Source organism: Vulpes vulpes, chromosome 5, assembly GCF_048418805.1.
Source record: "Vulpes vulpes isolate BD-2025 chromosome 5, VulVul3, whole genome shotgun sequence".
Classification (NCBI taxonomy): domain Eukaryota; kingdom Metazoa; phylum Chordata; class Mammalia; order Carnivora; family Canidae; genus Vulpes; species Vulpes vulpes.
In genome coordinates, this window is record NC_132784.1 from 79,271,859 (window position 1) to 79,296,365 (window position 24,507).

The window sequence follows — 24,507 nt, forward strand, 5'->3', positions numbered from 1 at the left end:
GGAGGTGATTGTAACCACTCTCTGGACCCCACAGAGACATCATGAGAATAAAAATCAATATGAGCTGTTGCAGGTGAAAGCCTTTGGTAAAGTATAAAGCTCTGCATACATGTGAGGAAGTTACTCTTGCAGGACAGAAGGCAAGCCATTAGTCAAATGACCCTAGTCCTGCCATCTCCCTCTTGTCAGAGGAAAGGCATTGGAGTATGATGGCTCTTGCTGTCCACTCAGAGTATTTCCAATAGGATCAAAGAGTTATCAGGATAAAGAATTTCCAGGCCACAAAAGGGGAGACCTTAGCCCAGTTTTTCTGAGTGGTCATGATGATCTGGGTGCTTGAAAGAGCCTTATAAGAATATACAGTAAATGATGCTGTTGCCTCATGACACTGTGCTCCTAACCCTAACATACCTTTTCCCAAGGTAGACCTGGAGGAGGGTGATCTGCACCATGGGCCAGAGCAACCACACCAATGTGAAGGAATTTGTCTTTCTGGAACTCACTCACTTCCACGAGCTAGAATTGTTCTTGTTTGTGGTCTTCCTTGCTGTATATGTAGCAACTGTGCTGGGCAATGTCCTCATTGTGGTGACCATCACCTGTGAGTCTCACCTTCACTCTCCCATGTACTTTCTGCTGCGGAACAAATCAGTCCTGGACATTGTCTTTTCATCTGTCACTGTTCCCAAGTTCCTGGTGGATCTGTTATCAGAAAGGAAAACCATCTCCTACAATGGCTGCATGGCACAGATCTTCTTCTTCCACTTTGCTGGTGGGGCAGACATTTTCTTCCTCTCTGTTATGGCCTATGACAGGTACCTTGCAATCGCCAAACCCCTGCATTATGTGACCATTATGAGGAGAGAGATGTGGGTGGGCTTGGTGGTGGCTTCCTGGGTGGGTGGTGGTTTGCACTCAATTGTCCAGGTAACTCTCATGCTTCCACTCCCTTTCTGTGGCCCCAACATCCTGGATGCCTTCTACTGTGATGTGCCCCAAGTGATTAAGCTGGCCTGTACCGACACCTTTGCCCTGGAGCTTCTCATGATCTCTAACAATGGGCTGGTGACCCTGCTGTGGTTCCTCCTGCTCCTGGGCTCCTACACCGTCATTCTGGTGATGCTGAGATCTCACTCTGGGGAGGGGCGGAACAAGGCCCTGTCCACCTGCACTTCCCATATCTTCGTGGTGACCCTGCACTTCGTGCCTTGCGTCTACATCTACTGCCGGCCCTTCATCACGCTGCCCATGGACATAGTTGTATCCATCAATAACACAGTCATTACCCCCATGCTGAACCCCATGATCTATACGCTGAGGAACCAGGAGATGAAGTCAGCCATGAAAAGACTGCAGAGAAGGCTTGGACCTTCTGAGAGCAGTTAGCGGGAGTGAGCACTCACATGGAGACTGGAAATCTATGATCTGGTTTCCTCAAACTGCTATCCTGAGGCAACAGACCACCGGCTCTCTCACCAGTCATTTCTGTATATCCTCATAGCCTCTCAACTCTTAGCAGGAATCTAACAACAAAAGGAAGAGATGAGATTGAACATGAGCTATTGGGCTTGTGAACTTGGGAGAAGCAGGGGGTAGAAGATGGAAATCAATTACCTAATGCCATTTTGGTGTAATCTGTGATTCTTATGTCAACATATTTTACCTTACTTTTACCACCTGCAATATGGAAATGATCTTGTCTGTTCACAAGGTTGTCATGACAATGGAGAATGATAGTGTGGAGAGGATGGTCGTTCTGAAGATTAGCACCGCTCATGGAGTTAATCAGGCATACAATCCACATTCCCTATTGTCTATCCCTCTAATCCTAAATATGAATATATGAAGATTATGGATGTGTTTATTTCATACGTGCTCTCTCTAGTGACCCTGTATTTCCAGTTAATTATTAAAATCACTTCTTGATTTAATATTTTGAATACAGAATCTTCAATATATTTCACCAACTAGTGAAAAGAGAAGAAATGCTTTAAGTTATGTTCAGTCAGATACATACGTAGACAAATCTACACATAGACCAAGAATTTTCTCTTCTCAGGCCCATTTTACTGATCTTCCCACTGAAATTAACCTCAAAAGTGCTTGCATGGTCTGGGGATATGTCTGCACAAAATCCACAAAGGTAATTTATTTTATGTTAACCTGAACTTTCTTCTTCCCTCCTTTCTCTCCCCATTTCACCCTCAGTGTTTTTATAGCTAGAAAGCAAATTTACACTTTTTGTCCTTGAATGCCTGACAATTCAAGAGAAGTTGCTTAGAACAACAACAATGAAAATACCCAGGAAATACCATTTCACATACTCAAGACCCACTTCATGTACCAGGAGAGGAAAGAAATCTATTGTGTGCAGGGTCATTTAGGAATAGCCACTGGGTCTGTGTTGTAAAACACCTCTCTCCTAAGAGAAAGAGTTCAAGGAATTTAATATGTAGAAAGACAATAAATAACCCTCTATTCCCTATGCTCACATCAAATTCTACCTTTCAGCCTGCAATAGTCATTCAAAAAATCAGACAATTAGTAAAGAAGCTCAAGAAATTGCAACAAACAAAACCATGTTTTGCAAATTGTTATGATGCATTAAAATGTCCTGGTAAGTGACACATGTCTATGATCTTCTCTACATCCTACAAGACAGAAACATTAGGCCAAGACTTTTTTTAACTTCTATTTGTTTTTACTTTATGCAGAATTTACTGCTGGACCATAAGGTGCTTTTTTTCCCCTTTAGTTTCTTCCAAGATATCTTTTTCTTCTATGCAACCCCTCTTCTGTTTTAGGAACAACATGCTCTTATCAGTAAGGATCATTTCTATGTCAGGGAGAGCGCTCATATGGGTTAATCTGACCATAAGCCTTGTGAGTTTTACACTGCATCTTGGGGCATTTGTTCACCTGGATTGCACTCAATGACCAGAGAACCCACATCTAAACCCTTAAGTTCAGCATCACTCTGCATTTTTAAGCACATGCAGTAAAAATTCAGCTCTCTTTTTGGCCGACTGTTTGGCCTGGATGTACCTACCAACTCTACTGTTACTATTATAGCAACAGAATGGCACACAATGGTTCTGCAAAGTGACATCTTTCAGATACTTGGTGGCTTTTCAGATATGCATACCCTTGATGGCGTGGGTAGTTTTATGTGTGTTCTTTTTTTTAAAGATTTTATGTATTTATTCATGAGAGACACAGAAAGAGAGGCAGAGACATTGGCAGAGGGAGAAGCAGGCTCCATGCAGGGAGCCAGATGCGGGACTCAATCCCGGGGCTCCATGATCACACCCTGGGCCAAAGGCAGGGGCTAAATGGCTGAGTCACCCAGAGATCCCTTCATGTGTGTTCTTAAGGTGAACATGAAGATTTGCATGATTTTTGTAAGGTTTTCTGGCTCGAGTGAATAGTAAGCCATTTTCAGAAATCACTTCAGGCCACTTATGGGAAGAGGCTAGACCAAGACTTTAATTATACACCAATACTTCTCAAATTTTTAAAAATGATTGCCCCCCTCCAAGGAACTTTATTAGATATTTTTAAAGATTTTTTTATTTTTATTTTTTTTTAATTTTTATTGGAGTTCAATTTGCCAACATATAGCATAACACCCAGTGCTCATCCCGCCAAGTGCCCCCCTCAATGCCCATCACCCAGTCATCCCAACCCCCCTCCCACCTCCCCTTGCACTACCCCTTGTTCATTTCCCAGAGTTAGGTGTCTTAGATATTTTTCCTAATTGCTCTCCCACAAGAAAATTTAATACCAAAGATATACTGTATATCTTTTTATGTACTGAGGTTCTTTGTCCTGTTTTAAAGATTTATTTATTTATTCATGAGAGGCACAGACTGAGAGAGAGAGGCAGAGACACAGGCAGAAGGAGAAGCAGGCTCCCTGCAGGGACCCCAATGCGGGACTCGATCCCAGATCTCAGGATCATGACCCGAGCCAAAGGCAGGTGCCGAACCACTGAGCCACCCAGGCATCCCTGTACTGAGGCTCTTTGAAGGGCCACACAGCACTGTAATATCTAAGATTTTTTGGGCCCCCACGGACCAGTTTTTGTTCCTTTGGGAATGTTGCTCACTTTGAGAATGAAGGATCATACGACATTAGATGTTTCTATTAATATGTTCCCCTAAATAAAAAAAATATATATGTTCCCCTAAATCTCAGAAAATCACAGAACAGATAGATTCATGCCTTCTGGGGTTTACAAGAATTTGAAAAGCACAGAAACGTGGGTATGTGTGTGTGTGTGCACACACGTGTGTGTTTGTGTGTGCGTGTGCATATGTGTGGACTTGCGTGCAATAATGACTTGGGAACTGTTTAATAACTCCCACTGGAACTCCAACATGATTGGAGAAGGTCCATTCTCTTTCCACACCAATAAAATTCCCTTTGCTAATTCTCATATTTGGCTTGGGCCTGAGGGACTAGTGCATGTGTCAGGGACACATTGGGGCAAACAGAAGAGCTGTGGTGACATGACTCCCTGAGTCTTCCCTTTCCACTGTGAAGGTGGAAGAGAAGACCTTGAAGACTAGTGCAATTCATCTTGAGAAGAACATGATGGTTCCCCAGCTTCATATATGCTGACAGCCACCCGCCCAGTCTTAGAGGTGCGAATTCCTGGCTGGATACTGAAGGCTTAGGTAAGGACATGGAACTGCCAGTGTGAGACATTGTGGATTATGCACGAATAGGATAAACGTGAACAATGTATCTGGTGTATAAGACACTGCAAAAATAGCTCTCTTTGGTGAGAGAAAATGAAGTGGATGTTAAATATTGGGAAAGGAGGAATGTCTTTCTAGTAAGGGGTCACACACACGGGTCTGCATGCTTAAAGAGAAAGCAGCTTGCATTTGGTGGAATAACCGAATTGTATTTAAGGAGATTTTGTTCCAGCTTAGGGTCTGTCCCTGGGGGACACAGAGCATTTTCCCACAAGATGGGTGCTTCCTTAAAAAAACACGATTTTTAAAAAAGATTTTATTTATTTGACAAAAAGAGAGAGCACAAGCAGAAGGAGCAGCAAGAGAGGGAGAGGCAGGCTCCCCACTGACCAAGAAGCCTGATGGGGGACTCAACCTCCTCTATCCCAGGACCCTAGAATCATGACCTGAGCTGAAGGAAGACACTTGAATGACTGGCGCCCCAAAAAAATGACTTTAAAATGCCCTAAATTCCCTTCAAAACTATAGAGGTTTCCAAGGCAGCCCCATATCCACACACGGCCCCTGATTCACTGGGTCTCTTTTGCCTTTGATCCAGAGCCAGCTTTATTCTCAAACCCGATGACTTAGCCCTGAAACCTCTAGTCCACTTGGTTAATCCACACAAATTCATGGAAATACAAACAATCTAATTGGTTCAAAGAGAAGCTGTTCTTCTACTGAGTAGCATTTTACATTCTGCCAAGGTCTTCCTTTTTTTTTTTATTGGAGTTCGATTTGCCAACATGTAGTATAACACCCAGTGCTCATCCTGTCAAGTGCCCCCCTCAGTGCCCGTCACCCAGTCACTCCATCCCCCCGCCCATCTCCCCTTCCACTACCCCTTGTTCGTTTCCCAGAGTTAGGAGTCTCCCATGTTCTGTCTCCCTCTCTGATATTTCCCACTCATTTTCTCTCCTTTCCTCTTTATTCCCTTTCACTATTTTTAATGTTCCCCATGCTCCATACTCAGTGGAAAGTCTGCCTCCCCCTCCTTGTGCTCTCTCTCTCTCTCTCTCAAATAAATAAAATATTTTTAAGAATAAAAATAAAAACAATAAGGAAAACATTTTTTGAGCACCTTACTCATGCCCCAGACTAGGTAAAGCTTTGGTGATGTTAGGATGAATGAAACACTGAGCAGGCAGGATGAACATGAGGGGAAACTATACAAAACTAAGGAGAGACAGGTAAGAAATTAAATGGAATAATCTGTTATAGGCACAAGAAGAGAAGTCAGTGCAGGGAATGATGACACCAAAAGGGGTGTCAGGAAACGAACTAGGGGTGGTGGAAGGGGAGGAGGGCGGGGGGTGGGGGGGAATGGGTGACGGGCACTGAGGGGGACACTTGACGGGATGAGCACTGGGTGTTTTTCTGTATGTTGGTAAATTGAACACCAATAAAAATTAATCTATAAATTAAAAAAAAGGAAAGTTTTCACAGAAGACTCTGAACCTGAGTGTTGAAAGATCAGTGTTTGTGAAGCTGGGTAAGTAGGAGGTTCTGGGAGTGGTGAGGGCATGGTGGGTAGAGGGGTGACCCAAAGGCGTGGGCCAGCAAGAATTTTGCATGACATTTAAACACCTGAAACAGAGGATCAAAAGAAACAGGGTACCAGATAATACCAAGAGGAGTTTAATCTTTATTCTGTAGATAATAGGGAACCATTAAAGATTTTTAAATAAAGGAATATATGGTCCCTGGCTTTTCCCCATTCAGTCAAAAAAACAGAGAGGAAGACAAACCATGTGAGATTTTTAACTCTGGGAAACAAACTGAGGGTTGCTGAAGGGGAGGTGGGTGGGAGGATGGGGTAACTGGATGATGGGCTTTAAGGAGGGCATGTGATGGGATGAGCACTGGGTGTTATACACAAATGACAAATCATTGAAAACTACATCTGAAAATAATGATGTACTATATATGTTGCAAATTGAATTTAAATTTTTAAAAAGGAAAAAAAAAGAAATATATGGTCCCATTTGTGACTTGTAATTACATTTCTGGAAAAAACAGACAGGATGAATTAGAGAAAACTACACCAAAGGAAAGACCAGTTGGGAAATTTGCAATGATCGAAGGAGAAATGATAAGTGGTTATAACTAGGGACAAAGAGAAGGGGACTCACTGGGAAAGGCAAAGAAAGTAGAATCTTAAAAAAAAAATAAAAATAAAAAATAAAAAATAAAAAAAAGAAAGTAGAATCTTCAGAAGAGCTTTTACAGTGTCCGAGTTCCTTACAATGTGAGTGGCTCAGTAGAAGTCTTTTGGATAAAACATGCTACCTATCAGTACCTGCTGTCCTCACAGAGACAGAATAAACAGGAAATAAGGCAAATAGTCATATTCTCCAGAGCAAAGGCGATGCGATGTATGTTTAGGGTTTACTTAGCCACCGAATTTCTGAAGACTTGCAAAGCTTGTTTCTACACAGACCAAGAACGGTGCTTGCCAGGTGAACTTGATCTGGGGGCCATCTAGATGGTGGTTCAGACAGATGCTTAGGCTGAAGATGGCTTTTTTCCTCTGAGTTAACTTTGTCACTCCTACCAACATGATAAATCTTCTCAGAAATTATTGAAGCAACATGGGTGGAATGTGTATTGTGCTGAAAGCCATAGTCTGACTACACTAGCTCTCTCTATCCCCTTATGTATGTCACTTAAGCCTCCCTGGAATTTTATTTTTTCGAAATCAACCCTCAAACAATAAAAGGTTGCTCACTCCTGACTCACACAGGCAAAACAGGATGAATTGAAAATTCTCTAAATTGGATCTGCCCCACTCCCTGCCCAAGCAGGACTCTATAGTAAGAGAACCTATGGGCCACCAAGGCAGGAAGCTACCATTGTTCCATTTGGTGTTGATCTGTACTCTGTCAGGAAATGCAAATCCTAAACTCATCAGAAACTGTTCAGGTTTTATAGGAAGGGTGTACCCGTATAGCCTACATCCTTGTGGTAAGCTTCTACATCATGCCCTGTCTCTATGTATGCAGATGCAGGCCTGGACTTTGCTGTCTTCTTTGTGAACAAAACCCTCTCCAGTACCATCCTTGCCATCTTTGTGTTAAGCCTCAACCTCTGGGAATCGATGAAATGAAATTTTAAAAAGTAAAAAAAAAAAAAAAAAAAAAAGACCTGTCATTTTTGAAAGATAATAGAAAGGCAATGGTCTAAAATACCTTGGCCATGGAGAGAGGAAATGAAGGGGCTGATGAAATACACCCTTGAAAACAATAGGAAAATTCTGTAAATTCTCTTATACAAATTATTCTTGGGGCGCATGGGTGGCTCAGATGGTTAAATATCTGCCTTTGGCTTGGGTCATGATTACCGGGTCCTAGGATGGAGCCCCACGCCCAGCTCAGCAGGGAGTCTGCTTTTCTCTCTCTCTCTCTCTCTCGCTCTCGCTCTCGCTCTCGCTCTCTCTCTGCCTCTCCCACCACTTGTGTTCTCTCTTTCTCTCTCTCAAATGAATAAATACAATCTCTTTTTAAAAACACAAATTATTCTTGTATTTATATATTCTGAAGCTGCAGGTAGCATGGAAGAGTAGAAAGATCCTAGAAGTAAGAGACAGAGGAGATTTGGGTTACGTTTCCTGTGCCACTGATTTCCTATACGATCTTGGAAAACTGACTTAGTGTTTATTGAGGTCAGTTTTTCAGTTTCAGTATTAACTGATGTGGGAATGCTTATACCTTCCCCTCTAATTTCAAAGGGATATAAGAAAAATTGTTATGAGGTGTGCGGTAACTTTTATAACATGCTGTTCAAATCAATTCCTATCATGTGGTCACTGAAAGGCCTATGAGAGGTGATTTATTCCAATGGCTTTTACTGCACAGAAACAAATTGGAATGAGAATAAAATCAGAGGTGCTCCCGCTCACAGAGGTGTAGGGAACCCACAGCTCCTTCCACGAAACCTTCCTTAGTTTTCTTCCTTGATAACATCTAGGGGTGGATTTTTTTTAACATTTTTTAAATTTTTATTTATTTATGATAGTAAGAGAGAGGGGGGCGGGGGCAGAGGGAGAAGCAGGCTCCACACCGGGAGCCCGATGTGGGATTCGATCCCGGGTCTCCAAGATCGCACCCTGGGCCAAAGACAGGCGCGAAACCGCTGCGCCACCCAGGGATCCCTAGGGGTGGATTTTAACAGATGCCAAAGGCCCCACTAAATACAGTAGGGAAATGATTGATCTAGCTCAAACCACATTTTGGACTAATGCAGGAGCTAAAGCAAGTAGAACTGAGTGACTTCCTAGGTAACACAGCAGGTTCATGAAGGATAAGATATAGCATGAAAAAAATATTTATGCATGTTCAGTTTCCATGTAAGAGATAAATCTTTGCTTGATTTCAATGCCTCAGCACTATTATTGTTTCTTTCAAAGTTGTACATGGAGGAAGAAATATCATCCAATGGCCCTGAGAAATCATTCCAAGGTGTCTGAATTTATTTTTTGTGGACTTACCCAGTCTCAAGAGCTGAGCTTGCTCTTATTTTTCTTTCTATCTGTAGTTTATGTGACAACTGTGTTAGCAAATGTTGCCATCATGGTGACTGTGACCTATGAGTCCCGACTTCACACCCCTATGTACTTCCTGCTCCGCAACCTCTCAGTCTTGGACATCTGCTTCTCCTCCATCACTGCTCCCAAGGTCCTCGTGGACCTTCTGTCAAGGACAAAGACCATCTCCTTCAATGGTTGCATCACTCAGATGTTCTTCTTCCACCTGCTCGGTGGGGCAGACATTTTTTCTCTCTCTGTGATGGCCTTTGACCGCTACATGGCCATCTCCAAGCCCTTGCACTACGTGACCATCATGAGTAGGGGGCGATGCACTGCCCTCATTGTGGCCTCCTGGGTGGGGGGCTTTGTCCACTCCATCGTGCAGATTTCCCTGTTGCTGCCCCTCCCCTTCTGTGGGCCTAATGTTGTTGATGGCTTCTACTGCGATGTCCCCCAGGTCCTCAAACTTGCCTGCACTGACACCTTTGTTCTTGAGGTCTTAATGATTTCCAACAATGGTCTGGTCACTACCCTGTGGTTTGTCCTTCTTCTTGTGTCCTACACAGTCATCTTGATGATGCTGAGGTCTCACACTGGGGAAGGCAGGAGGAAAGCCATCTCCACCTGCACAGCTCACATCACTGTGGTGACCCTTCACTTTGTGCCCTGCATCTATGTCTATGCCCGACCCTTCACTGCCCTCCCCATGGACAGAGCCGTCTCCATCACCTTCACAGTCATCATCCCTGTTCTGAACCCCATGATCTACACCCTGAGGAACCAGGAGATGAAGTCAGCCATGAGGAGACTGAAGAGAAGACTTATGTTTTCTGAAAGGACATAGGCTCATTATAGATTGTTGATCAAGATAAAAGCATATAATTGAAATGTGTTCTTAAAATATTAGCTGTCACATATTGGGGCCCAACTATGCATAGACGATTAACTATAGTAGTTATACAGACACAAAGGATCAGTGACCTGAAACACTGGTATGGAGAAGAAACACCTACAGGAAGTTAAACAGGAAGAACACAGTCCTTGAAGAGCAATTGACAACAAGCAGGGAACAAATGTGAAATATAATAAAAGGTCTTGGGTGTCCCAGCAACAGAGTGAAGAATAGCACTGCAATGTCCAGACATGCAGTAGGCAACAGGGACATCTATCTCAACATAGCAGGGCTCCAGCAGCTAGGTCCCAGTCCAGCAATAGTTACCCTATGACTATTTTATTAAGCATATACCAAATACTGCTTATAAACATTCTTCTCTATCACCTCTGCTTTGTCAGCAGCTTTGGACCTTCTTTTAGTCAATTCACCTATAAAATACACTAGCACAACCCCTACAACCACTCGGAATACATAAAGATTTAGCTTTCAAGGGTTTCCATTGCCTTTTACTTCCTATGACTCTGTCAGAACTGGATGTGACCTGGGACTTAGATTGGGGCCTTACAAAATGAGACTGCATAAAAACAATGGCAAGAATCTGGAACAGTCTATCCTACCATTCATACCACTGCCTAGGGCATAAGCTGGCTTGATAGTTGAAAAAAGAAAAAGCTGTATCCAACCCAATAAATACTTTTATTTTTCCTATGTGCGCTCCTTTATCATTTCCCTTACCACAATGTATTAAAATATCCCATAAAACTTCACATTACTAGATCTGGTTTTTCTTTATATTCCTAGTATCTAGAATAGTGCCTGTCCTGTAAAAAGCTGTAAGTGTTGATTGAATCTGTGGAAATGGAATGAAATGAATGTAAGAAGATGCCAAATTCTATTTAAGTTTGCTTTTTAGTATTTAAAACTGACTTTATTTTCTGAATAGATACTTCCTCATGGAAGACAAAGAAATTGAAATGCCTAAATCAGAGTGTACTATGATCTTATACTCAAGGTCTTAGCATCTATGTATGTCTGTATAGAATCATCAAGTCGAGTGTTAGATCCAAAAACATTTGTTGAGAACCATGTACACAATTGAATAGAAACATCCCAGGACAAATGAATGTTTTGCAACACTCAACGCAAATGAATGTACAAATTTATTCATTTGGAGTTCCAATAAGCCTGTGTTCTGAGTATGTCCAGAGAGCCCCTCAGGATGTCTGGTAATTGCACACAGAAGCATGAGATGTATTTCTTCTCTGCTCTCTTCTTCTCTGGAGCATAGGACTTAGTAAAATTGAGTAAGTAAAGAGGTTCATTGAAATGAAACTACAGGTTAATAATAATAACAATAATAATAATTAAAACCACATTCCCTTAATTTATTAGGACCAAACAGGCTTTGGAATTTGGAGTTCCTTAGATTTTAAAAAGATAATATAGTGTATGTATTATATCATTTCTCCCATGGGGAGCACCTGATAGCCAAACACTTTAATATTTCTGTAAGAAAATGTATAAGTAGGGGCACCTGAGTTGCTCAATCACTTAAGCATCAGACTTAGTTTTCCAGTCATGATCTCAGGGTCATGAGATCAAGTACAAAGTTGGATTCTGTCCTCAGTGCAGAGTCTGCTTAAGATTCTTTCCCCTCCCACTGCCTCCTCCTCTGCCCCTCCTCCTGCTGGTGCTCTCTCTCTAAAAAGATATTCAAATCCCAATCCCCAGAATCTGTGAATATGCTATGTTATATGGTTTATAAGAAGAGACACGGAGATGGAGTTTCAAGTATTTTATATGGTGACTATACCATATCTGAATTGAGAAGGTCACCCATTGTAAAATGCCACTTTAATAACAACTATGATGTAAAAATAAAGTTGTACCATATTACATGTACTCATTGATGGGGAAGACACATCTTAATTTCAGGGACATTAAAATGTGAAAAACCATTTGCAACAACATGGATGGAGCTAGTGAATATTATGCTAAGTGAAATAAGTGAGTCAGAGAAAGACAAATACTATACAAATTCTCTCATATGTGGAATTTAAAAAACAAAACAAACAAGTACAGGTTGTTTTAAGTCCAGTACAATGTGATGAGCACAATCTTAAAATGAAATAACATGGTCTTACCTATATATACAAGTGGCAGTCTTAAAAACACTTTTTACTAGCGCCACTACAGTGTTTTAAATTCTATCCATGAGTCAAATACATTTGTTCCTTGAAAAAACACTATCTAGATGCAATGTAATTCTATCAATCTTCAAAGCACCTTTTATACTTGTGACATTATATAGTGTGTCCTTTGCACAATAGTATATTTATAATATATATACTATTATTATATATAATAATATATATTACATTATTTAAATTAAATAGCACATTAGCTCTGGCATTTATAGAAATATGTATTAGATGTGTTCCTTTATGGAGTATATTAAGTACAGCACAGTATCGTGAACACATTCTTTCATTGAAATATTACTTAGATACAATAAAATTCTATTATTGATTTTTAAAAATGGGAAAGAAAGAAATATTGAAAATAAAGTTTCACCTTAGAACTTAAGAAATCCGGGGTGCTTGGGTGGCTCAGATGATTAAGCATCTGTCTTTAGCTCAGGTCATGATCCCAGGGTCCTGCAGGGACCCTGCTTCTTCCTCTCCCTCTCCCTCTACCTGCCACTCCCCTTGCTTGTGTGTTCTCTCTCTCTCCCTCTCTCTCTCTCTCTCTCTCTCTCTCTCTCTGTCAAATAAATAAATAAAAGATTTTTTAAATACCTAAGGAAGGGTAAAGGAGAAAAAATGAGTGGGAAATATCAGAAAGGGAGACAGAAGATGAAAGACTCCTAACTCTGGGAAACGAACTAGGAGTGGTGGAAGGGGAGGTGGGCGGGGGGTGAGGGTGACTGGGTGATGGGCACTGAGGTGGACACTTGACGGGATGAGCACTGGGTGTTATTCTATATGTTGGCAAATTGAACACCAATAAAAAATAAATTTATAAAAAGAAGAAAAAAGAAGTTTACAACAGAGCTTCCTTATAACCCAGCAATTGCACTGCTGGGGATTGACCCCAAAGATACAGATGTAGTGAAATGCCAGGACACCTGCACCCCAGTGTTTATAGCAGCAATGTCCACAATAGCCAAGCTGTGGAAGGAGCCTCGGAGTCTATCGAAAAATGAATAGATAAAGATGTGATCTATATATATAATGGAATATTATAGAGCCATCAGAAAGGACGAATACCCACCATTTGCTTCAACGTGGGTGGAACTGGAGGGTATTATGCTGAGTGAAATAAGTCAATTGGAGAAGAATAATCATCATATAGCTTCACTCATAGGAGTAATATAAAAAATAGTGAAAGGGATTATAGGGGGGACAATGAGTGGGAAAAATCAGAAAGGGTAACAAAGCAGAGAGACTCCTAACTCTGGGGAACGAACGAACAAGGGGTAGTGGAAAGGGAGGTAGGCGGGTAGATGGGGTGACTGGGTGACAGGCACTGAGGAGGGCACTTGATGGGATGAGCACTGGGTGTTATACTATATGTTGGAAAATCAAACTGCAATAAAAATAAATAAATAAAAGTAAGAAAAAGAAACAAAAACAAAAACAAAAACCTAAGATATTCAATATTATTTATTTATTTAAGATTTTATTTATTTATTCATAAGAGACACAGAGAGAGAGGCAGAGACACACGCAGAGGGAGAAGCAGGCTCCACACAGGGAACCCGATGTGGGACTCAATCCCGGGACTCCAGGATCATGCCCTGGGCCAAAGGCAGATGCCCAACAGCTGAGCCACCCAGGTGTCCCAAAATTCAATATTTAAAGATGTAAGTAATCAGTTTCTAGTGTGTGTACATGCTCTCTCTCTCTCTCTCTCTCTCTCTCTCTCACACACACACACACACACACACACACACACACACACTTCCAAAGAAAGACAGATAAAAAGCAAACATGTTTAATTTGGTCAGCCCTGTGCTTTAGGAACACATAAGACTACCATCAACTCACTAGCACAAAATAGATTTTTTTATAACTAAATTTTTATCATCTATAATATACATTATATATAAACTATATATAGTTTACCAGTTTCTTGGTGTTTAAAGAAAGTTTGAAACTGCTATTTGTCCTCCCATTAGGGGATTAAAGATACTATTGCTATAGTTCCTCATTTTGGAAGTCATAAAGATACTTATAGGAATCCTATACAGTACTCCCTTCTAGGAACCCTCCTTTTGTTCTCCAAATATCCTGGAATATCCAAGAGTGGAAATTCTCTGGTTGAGTATACAAACAAATGTAATCTATAAACTTGCCCCCCACTAAGGGAAAAAAGCAAAGACACCAAAGGTAGTTTAAAATTTTTACAGGATGGAAGGAAGAATATAATCTCCATGGAGAATATAGGTCAAGAAAACTGACCAAAGGAAGGAGGAAAAAATCTTGATAGATCAATATTTATAGATGAATTGAAAAGGTATCAAAAATAGACCCTTTGAAAAGGCACCAGACCCCAACTATTTTGTGATTTTCAATAAATATTCAAAAAGGTAGTAATTCCAACTTTTTAATAAATTGTAGAAAGCTTCTTAACTAATTCTATAAAGACAACATAACCCTATCTATAACTAGATAATAGTACCTAATGTATCTAATGCTATCACGTATCTAATATATGTGTACACACCAATCACATCTTTGAACAAAAATGTTAAGTTCTTATTACACATCAACAAATTACATACCAATTAATTAAAACAATGACAAATTATCATTAAGTAGGCTTTATTCCAGAAATTCAAAGAGAACTATTAATGCAATTCACAGCAATAACAGATTAAGAAGAGAAACAATGTCATTATCTCAGTGATGCAGAAAATATTCAGTACAACTCAACACACATCTTTGGAGAACAAAACACTTAGGAAGCCAAGAATTGAAGAAAAATGTATAATCTTGATAAAAAAATATCTGTTAGAAACATAGAGCAAACAGTATACCTAATGATTAAACATTACACCAATTTCCTTCATATTTTCAGACCATAATGCTTTGAAACTAGAACTAAACCACAAGAAGAAGTTTGGAAGGATTTCAAATACGTGGAGGTTAAGGACCATACTGCTAAAAGATGAAAGGGTCAACCAGGAAATTAGAGAAGAATTAAAAAGATTCATGGAAATTAATGAGAATGAATATACAACCATTCAAAATCTTTGGGATACAGCAAAAGCAGTCCTGAGGGGGAAATACATTGCAATACAAGCATCCATCCAAAAACTGGAAAGAACTCAAATGCAAAAGCTAACCATGCACCTAAAGGAGCTGGAGAAGGAAGAGCAAATAAAACCCTCACCCAGCAGAAGAAGACAGTTAATAAAGATTCGAACAGAACTCAATGAAATAGAGACCAGAAGAACTGTGGACCAGATCAACAAAACCAGGAGTTGGTTCTCTGAAAGAATTAATAAGATAGATAAACCATTAGCCAGCCTTATTAAAAAGAAGAGAGAAAAGACTCAAATTAATAAAATCATGAATGAGAAAGAAGAGATCACCATCAATAACAAGGAAATACAAACTATTTTAAAAACTTATTATGAGCAGCTTTTGCCAATAAATTATTCAACCTAGAAGAAAAGGATGCATTTCTGGAAAACCACACACTACCAAAACTGAAACAGGAAGAAATAGAAAACCTGATCAGGCCAATACCAGGGAGGAAATTGAAGCAATCATCAAAAACCTCCCAAGACACAAAAGTCCAGGGCCAGATGGCTTCCTAGGGGAATTCTATCAAACGTTTAAAGAAGGAACCGTACCTATTCTACTAAAGCTGTTAGGAAACATAAAAAAGAGATGGAGTACTTCTAAACTCGTTCTATGAGGCCAGCATGACCTCAATTCCCAAACCAAAGACCCCACCAAAAAGGAGAATTATAGACCAATATCCCTGATGAACACAGATGCAAAAATTCTCAACAAGATACTAGCCTATATGATCCAACAGTATATTAAGATTATTCACCACGACCAAGTGGGATTATCCCCTGGATGCAAGGCTGGTTCAACACTCATAAAGCAATTAATGTGATTGATCATATCAAGAAGAGAATAAACAAGAACCATATGATCCTCTCAATAGATGAGGAGAAAGCATTTGACAAAATTACAGCATCCATTCCTGATCAAAACTCTTCAGAGTGAAGGGATAGAGGAAACACTCCTCGACATCTTAAAAGCCATCTACGAAAAGCCCACAGCAAATATAATTCTCAATGGGGAAACACTGGGAGCCTTTCCCCTAAGATAAGAACAAGACAGGGATCTCCACTCTCACCACTGCTATTCAACATAGTATTAGAAGTCCTAGCCTCAGCAATCAGGCAACAAAAGGAAATAAAAGACATTCAAATTGGCAAAAAGGAAGTCAAACTCTCCCTCTTTGCAGATGACATGATACTGTACCTAGAAAACCCAAAAGCCTCCACCCCAAGATGGCTATAACTCATACAGCAATTTGGCAGTGTGGCAGGATACAAAAAATCAATGCCCAGAAATCAGTGGCATTTCTCTACACTAACAACGAGACTGAAGAAAAAGAAATTAAGGAGTCAATCCCATTTACAACTGCACCCAAAAGCATAAGATACCTAGGAATAAACCTAACCAAAGAGATAAAGGATCTATACCCTAAAAACTATAGAACACTTCTGAAAGAAATTGAGGAAGACACAAAGAGTTGGAAAAATATTCCATACTCATGGATTGGAAGAACTGATATTGTGAAAATGTCAATGTTACCCAGAGCAATTTACACATTCAATTCAATCCCTATCAAAATACCATGGACTGAGGAACCCTGGGTGGCTCAGCAGCTTGCGCCTGCCTTTGGCCGGGGGCAGATCCTGGAGTCCCGGGATCGAGTCCAGGGTCGGGCTCCCTGCATGGAGCCGGAATGGAGCCTGCTTCTCTCTCTCTCTCTCTCTCTCTCTCTCCCTCCCTCCCAACCTCCCTCCCTCCCTCTCTCTCTCTCATGAATAAATAAAATCTTTTTTAAAAAATACCATGGACTTTCTCCAGAGAGTTGGAAGAAATCATCTTAAGATGTGTGTGGAATCAGAAAAGACCCCGAATAGCCAGGGGAATTCTAAAAAAGAAAACCATATCTGGGGGCATCACAATGCCAGATTTCAGATTGTACTACAAAGATTTGGTCATCAAGACAGTGTGGTACTGGCACAAAAACAGACTAGATCGATGGAACAGAATAGAGAATCAAGAAGTGGACCCTCAACTTTATGATCCACTGATATTCGACAAAGCAGGAAAGAATATCCAGTGGAAGAAAGACAGTCTCTTCAATAAATGGTGCTGGGAAAATTGGACAGTCACATGCAGAAGAATGAAACTGGACCATTTTCTTACACCATACACAAAGATAAACTCAAAATGGACGAAAGATCTAAACGTGAGACAAGATTCCATCAAAATCCTAGAGGAGAACACAGGCAACACCCTTTTTGAACTTGGCCACAGTAACTTCTTGCAAGATACATCCACGAAGGCAAAAGAAACAAAAGCAAAAATGAACTCTTGGGACTTCATCAAGATAAGAAGCTTTTGCACAGCAAAGGATACAGTCAACAAAACTAAAAGACAACCTACAGAATGGGAGAAGATATTTGCAAATGACGTATCAGATAAAGGGCTAGTTTCCAAAATCTATAAAGAACTTATTAAACTCAACACCAAAGAAACAAACAATCCAATCATGAAATGGGCAAAAGACATGAAGAGAAATCTCACAGAGGAAGACATAGACATGGCCAACACACACATGAGAAAATGCTCTGCATCACTTGCCATCAGGGAAATACAAATCAAAACCACAATGAGATATCACCTCACACCAGTGAGAATGGGGAAAATTAACCAGGCAGGAAACAACAAATGTTGGAGAGGATGCGGAGAAAAGGGAACCCTCTTACACTGTTGGTGGGAATGTGAACTGGTGCAGCCACTCTGGAAAACTGTGTGGAGGTTCCTCAAAGAGTTAAAAATAGACCAACCCAACGACCCAGCATTTGCACTGTTGGGGATTTACCCCAAAGATTCAGATGCAATGAAATGCCGGGACACCTGCACCCCGATGTTTCTAGCAGCAATGTTCACAATAGCCAAACTGTGGAAGGAGCCTCGGTGTCCATCAAAAGATGAATGGATAAAGAAGATGTGGTTTATGTATACAATGGAATATTCCTCAGCCATTAGAAACGACAAATACCCACCATTTGCTTCGATGTGGATGGAACTGGAGGGTATTATGCTGAGTGAAATAAGTCAATCGGAGAAGGACAAACAGTGTATGTTCTCATTCATTTGGGGAATATAAATAATAGTGAAAGGGAATATAAGGGAAGGGAGAGGAAATGTGTGGGAAATATCAGAAAGGGAGACAGAACATAAAGACTCCTAACTCTGGGAAATGAACTAGGGGTGGTGGAGGGGGAGGAGGGCGGGGAGTGGGGGTGAGTGGGTGATGGGAACTGAGGGGGACACTTGACGGGATGAGCACTGGGTGTAATTCTGTATGTTGGTAAATTAAACACCAATAAAAAATTAATTTATTTAAAAAAAAACACAATGAGATACCATCTCACACCAGTGAGAATAGTAAAAATTAACAAGACAGGAAACAGCAAATGTTGGAGAGGATGTGGAGAAAGGGGAACCCCCTTGCACTGTTGGTGGGAATGTGAACTGGTGCAGCCACTCTGGAAAACTGTGTGGAGGTTCCTCAAAGAGTTAAAAATAGATCTGTCCTATGACACAGCAATTGCACTGCTGGGGATTTACCCCAAAGATACAGATGCAGTGAAATGCCAGGACACCTGCACCCCGATATTTATAGCAGCAATGTCCACAATAGCCAAACTGTGGAAGGAGCCTCGGTGTCCATCGAAAGATGAATGGATAAAGAAGATGTGGTTTATGTATACAATGGAATATTACTCAGCCATTAGATACAACGAATACCCACCATTTGCTTGGACATGGATGGAACTGGAGGGTATTATGCTAAGTGAAATAAGTCAGTTGGAAAAGGACAAACATTATATGGTCTCATTCATTTGGGGAATATAGAAAATAGTGAAAGGGAATTAAGGGTAAAGGAGAAAAAATGAGTGGGAAATATCAGAAAGGGAGACAGAACATGAGAGACTCCCAACTCTGGGAAGCGAACAAGGGGTGGTGGAAAGGGAGGCAGGTGGGAGGTGGGGGTGACTGGGTGATGGGAACTGAGGGGGACACTTGATGGGATGAGCACTGGGTGTTATGCTATATGTTGGCAAATTGAACTCCAATAAAAAAAATAGATAGAGATGCAGTGAAACGCCGAGACACCTGCACCCCGATGTTTCTAGCAGCGATGTCCACAATAGCCAAACTGTGGAAGGAGCCTCGGTGTGCACTGAAAGATGTGGTCTGTGTATACAATGGAATATTACTCAGCCATTAAAATCGACAAATACCCACCATTTGCTTCGACGTGGTTGGACCTACAGGGTATTTTGCTGAGTGAAATAAGCCAATTGAAAAGGACAAACATTGTATAGTCTCATTCATTTGGGGAATATAAAAATTAGTGAAAGGGAATAAAGGGACATGAGAGAGGATGAGTGAAAATATCAGTGAGGGTGACAAAACATGAGAGACACCTAACTCTGGGAAATTAACAAGGGGTAGTAGAAGGGGAGGTGGGCGGGGGGTTGGGATGACTGGGTGATGGGCACTGAGGGGGGCACTTGGCGGGATGAGCACAGGGTGTTTTGCTAAATGTTGGCAAATTAAACTCCAATAAAAAATTTAAAAAATACTTACTTTATTAGTAAGTAAAGAACAATTTTCTTTACCATATATAACTAGACCATGATATGGGTATCACACAAATTAGTCATTAAATTTGAATTCACCTACAATTTAAAAACAAGAAAAATAAGAAAGTATATAAACTTTGGAAAAACAGAGGAAATCATTATTATTCTCAGATATTGAGAGGATATACCTAAAATAATATAAAGAAAATTCACTGAAAGATCATTGAAAATAACAAAAGAATTAAACTAGGTGATTACATACATCATTGGTCTCCTATATACCACTACATCCATGGAGAGAATGCAATAGCACTATTTCAGGCAATATGAAAGACCATATACCATGAAATAAAGTCCTGATTTAAACATGCATACACACATTAGAAATGCTTCTTGCAAACATTTACTTTAGTTCTCTTAACTTACTTAGGTGCAAATAGAACTCACAGAAAAGGAAGGGAAAAGCTCAGACCCAAAAATAGACTTAAGCAGGAAACCAAAGAACTGAATATTCCTCCATCTGTGGAAGGAAAAACTGGAGAAAAAAAAATCCACCTACCAGCAAAGAGAATAACTATCAGAAAGAGAAATTAAGAAAACAATTCCATTTATAATTGAAAAGACTGAAATACCTAGGAATAAATTTAACCAAAGAGCTAAAAGATCTCTTCACTAAAAACCATAAGACATTAATGAAAGAAATTGAAGAAGACACAAATAAATGGAAAGATATTTTATGCTTGTATTAGAATAATATTGTAAGATGTCCATACTACCTAAAGAGATCTACAGATTTAATGTAATCCCTATCAAAATTCCAATGGCATTTTTCACTGAAATAGGAAAAAATCCTAAAGTTTACGTGGTACACAAAAGACCCCTAATATCAAAACAACCGGGAGAAAGAAGAACAAAGCTAGAGGCACCACAATTAAGATTTCAAACTATACTACAAAGCTATAATAATCAAAATAGTACAGTACTGGCACAAAAACATATAGACCAAAAGAACAGAATTGAACTCAGAAATAAACCCATACATACATGATCAATTAATTTACAACAAAGAAGCCAAGAATATATAATGAGGAAATGATAGTCTCTTTAATATGTGGTATTAGGGAAACTGGATAACCACATGCATAATAATGAAATCAGATCCCTATCTTATATCACTTAGAAAAATTAACTTGAAATGGAAGAAAGATTTAAGTATAAAACCTGAAGCCATAAAACTCCTGGAAGAAAAATGAGAGAAAACCTCCTTAACATTGGTCTTAGCAAAGATTTTTTTTGAATGGGATACCAAAAGCAGAAGCAACAGAAGCAAAAGTTAATAAATGGGACTACATCACACTAAAAAACTTCTGCATAGCAAAAGAAACAATTAACAAATTTAAAAAACATATAGAATGGGAAAAAGTATTTGCAAATCATATAGGATTAGAATCTAAAATATATAAAGAATTCATACAATTCAACAGCAAAAAAAAGAAAGAAAACAACAATCTGATTTAAAAATGACAGAGGAACTGAAGATATTTTCCCAAACAAGACATACAGATGATCAACAAGTACATGGAAAGTGCTCAACATTACTAAGCATCAGAGAAATGCAAATCAAAACCACAATGAGACATCACTCAACACCTGTTAGGATAGCTATCATCAAAAAGACAGAGATAAATGTTGACAAGGATGTGAAGAAAGAGAAAGCTTTGTGCATTGTTGGTGAAAATATAAATTCAATCAGCCACTGTGGAAAACAGTATAGAGATTCCTCAAAACATTAAAGATAGAACTACCATGTGATCCAACAACCCCATCTCTGGGTACAGATCCAAAGGAAATAAAATCAAGATCTCAAAGAAGTATCAGCACACCCATGTTTATCGCAGCATTTTTTACGCTATCCAACACAAGGAAAAAATCTAAGTGCCATCAATGGATAGATAAGTGATTAAATATATGTATATACGAGCAAACACACATACACACACGCTGGAATATTTCAGCCATATTAAAGAAGGATATCTTGCCATTTGTGATAACATGGATGGATCTTGAGAGCACTAAGCTAAGTGAAATAAATCAGACAGAGAACGAAATCTATATCTCATTTATATGAGGAATCTGAGAGAGTAAAATGTTGGTTTCCAGGTACTGGGGGCTGGGAGAAATGGAGAAATGCTAAAGGGTACAAACTTCTTCCATTTACAGGATGAAAAACTTTTGGGAACCTAATGTACAGCATGGTGATTATAGTTATCAATACTACATCTTGAAAGTTGTTAGGAGAGAAGATTTTAAGTGATCTCACCACAAAATAGAATTAGTAATTATATAAGGTGATAGAAATGTTAGTTAATACCACAATAATAATAATTTTGCAATATGTAAATGTATCAAGTCAACATATCATAAACCCTAAACATACACAATGATATATGTCATTACATCTCAATAAAACAGGTGGGGGGATTGCCTATTTCAAATATACAACTTGTCTCATGCAGTATTTATCTTTGTAGATTAGTTTAATATAATAAAAACAAAATGGAAAGGCAGGTAAATCCAAACCCATCATCATTCTAGAAACAGTTGAAGTGCATTCTATATAAAGTCAAGCCATTTAATAAATTGAGTTAATCTTAAGTAAATACTGTCGTTGTATAGAGAGCTTTACTCACATACTCATCTAGTTGTAACCAAATCAAAAGATACCATATGTGCAGAGTGTAGGAAAACAGGAAGAATGTGCACTCCCCCAAACACCACCTACGTCATGGTTCTCTACACATAGAGACATACAGCAATATCATGAGACTATGATCATCCTGTGTATAATTAGAAATTGAACTGATAGCAAAGAATTTTAGGTCCAGTTCTCTTGTAGTTTTTCTGGCAATTTAATTGAAACTCGCTTGTATATAATGTCCTCTGAGCCTTGCAAGTAATGAAAATTGGACCCTGGTACTCTCTTGGGTACTGCATTTGGCATGTTTTAACAGTGTTCTGATTCAGCTGTGGATAAGGGGATAAATTTCTACTACCACTTCTAAATAATTTGGGCCCTAATCAAAATGTGCCCATCTCTGTGTGTGTATGCATATGCATATCTTGGTAACTTTTTAATAACTCCCATTGCAACTCATCACCACCAGCAGAATCAGGTTCTTGACTTCCACTTCCTTGTCCAATAATATCCCCTTTGCGATTCTTATATTAGGCCTGAAGCTGAGGGATTTGCACATAAGACAGGGATACAATAGAAATTCTTGAAGGTGTGATGCTTTGAATCTGCCCATCTTGAAAGGAGAGCAAAGATACTAAGATTTGGTCTTCCAAAAAGCTTGCCCTTCAGAAACAAAATTTTCAAGAACTAATGTCCCCAAGTGTACTATTCTGCTCTGTACTTAAGAGCATACAATTTTTAGTTGGAATTTTAGGATCAAAGGAATTCAGTAAAGACATTAAAACTTCTAGCTCAAACTTATGCATAGTGAAATTGACGTGTTGTTATTTTGATTATGAATAAATAGTCTGACTTTGATATTTCTCAGGTATATTAAACACTTCGGAGCCAAGATGATCTTCCCAGCAACAGAAACAACAAAAGGTGGGTATTAACTGTCAGGCAGAGGGATGCTGTGTTCAAAGGGATTCCAGAAATGTGGTCCCTTCAGCATGAGGGAAGACATCATACATTTGTTGTGATCCTTTGAGTTGCTTATTACTGAGGCCACCTTGGGCAAAGGTCAACGTATAAAAGGTTTCCAGAGCTCTGTTTTGCCAAATTCCTATCTTCAGACAGACTTTATGAAGCATTCTTGTTATATAAAATTAGACCCTCTATAGGAGATTGAGTAGGGGAAAATACCACTATTTTTTCCATCCTATCTCCATCTCTTCCTTCCCTTCACCCAAACATAGACTCATAATATATTCCATATGAAAAACAAGAATAACATTAATATCTACTGAAGGATAGGGGTGCACATTAAATGTATCAACCTTTTATAACTCTTCACACATAGTAAGCATTCATAAAGTAGTAGCTTTTGTAGCTCCTGAAAATCACGATATCTCTACCATATGTCCTCTCTTGCCCAAATCTACCCTTACTTTTCTCATGACACATTTTACATTTTATCATACATTATGTTTATCAGTTTATGCAAGTCACCCATTTTTGTTAGGCTGTAAACACCGAGCAATGTGTTCCAACTTATTTTTATACCTATGAAGATAAATAAATTACAATAAATAGCAAAAAAATATTCACTTGCTACATATAAGGTGGAGCAAATAAAAATTTATAAAAATTCCTAAGAATTACCCATTATACTGTATTTATAACAGGCATTATTCTAAAGATGCCAACATCTCTCCTTGCTGTGTGCTTGCTCTTGCTCTCTCTCTC

At 39.4% G+C, this 24,507-nt stretch overlaps 2 protein-coding genes across 2 annotated transcripts; both read left to right on the forward strand.

The window, feature by feature from the left end:
* The first annotated feature begins 450 nt into the window (after nucleotides 1-450).
* On the forward strand, nucleotides 451-1,386 carry OR4D6 (olfactory receptor family 4 subfamily D member 6). The gene has a single exon (XM_026012866.1). The coding sequence runs from the start codon at nucleotides 451-453 to the stop codon at nucleotides 1,384-1,386; it is 936 nt and encodes a 311-aa protein (XP_025868651.1).
* A 7,789-nt stretch (nucleotides 1,387-9,175) lies between these two features.
* LOC112930514 (olfactory receptor 4D9-like) lies at nucleotides 9,176-10,111 on the forward strand. The gene has a single exon (XM_026012865.1). The coding sequence runs from the start codon at nucleotides 9,176-9,178 to the stop codon at nucleotides 10,109-10,111; it is 936 nt and encodes a 311-aa protein (XP_025868650.1).
* The last annotated feature ends 14,396 nt before the right edge of the window (nucleotides 10,112-24,507 follow it).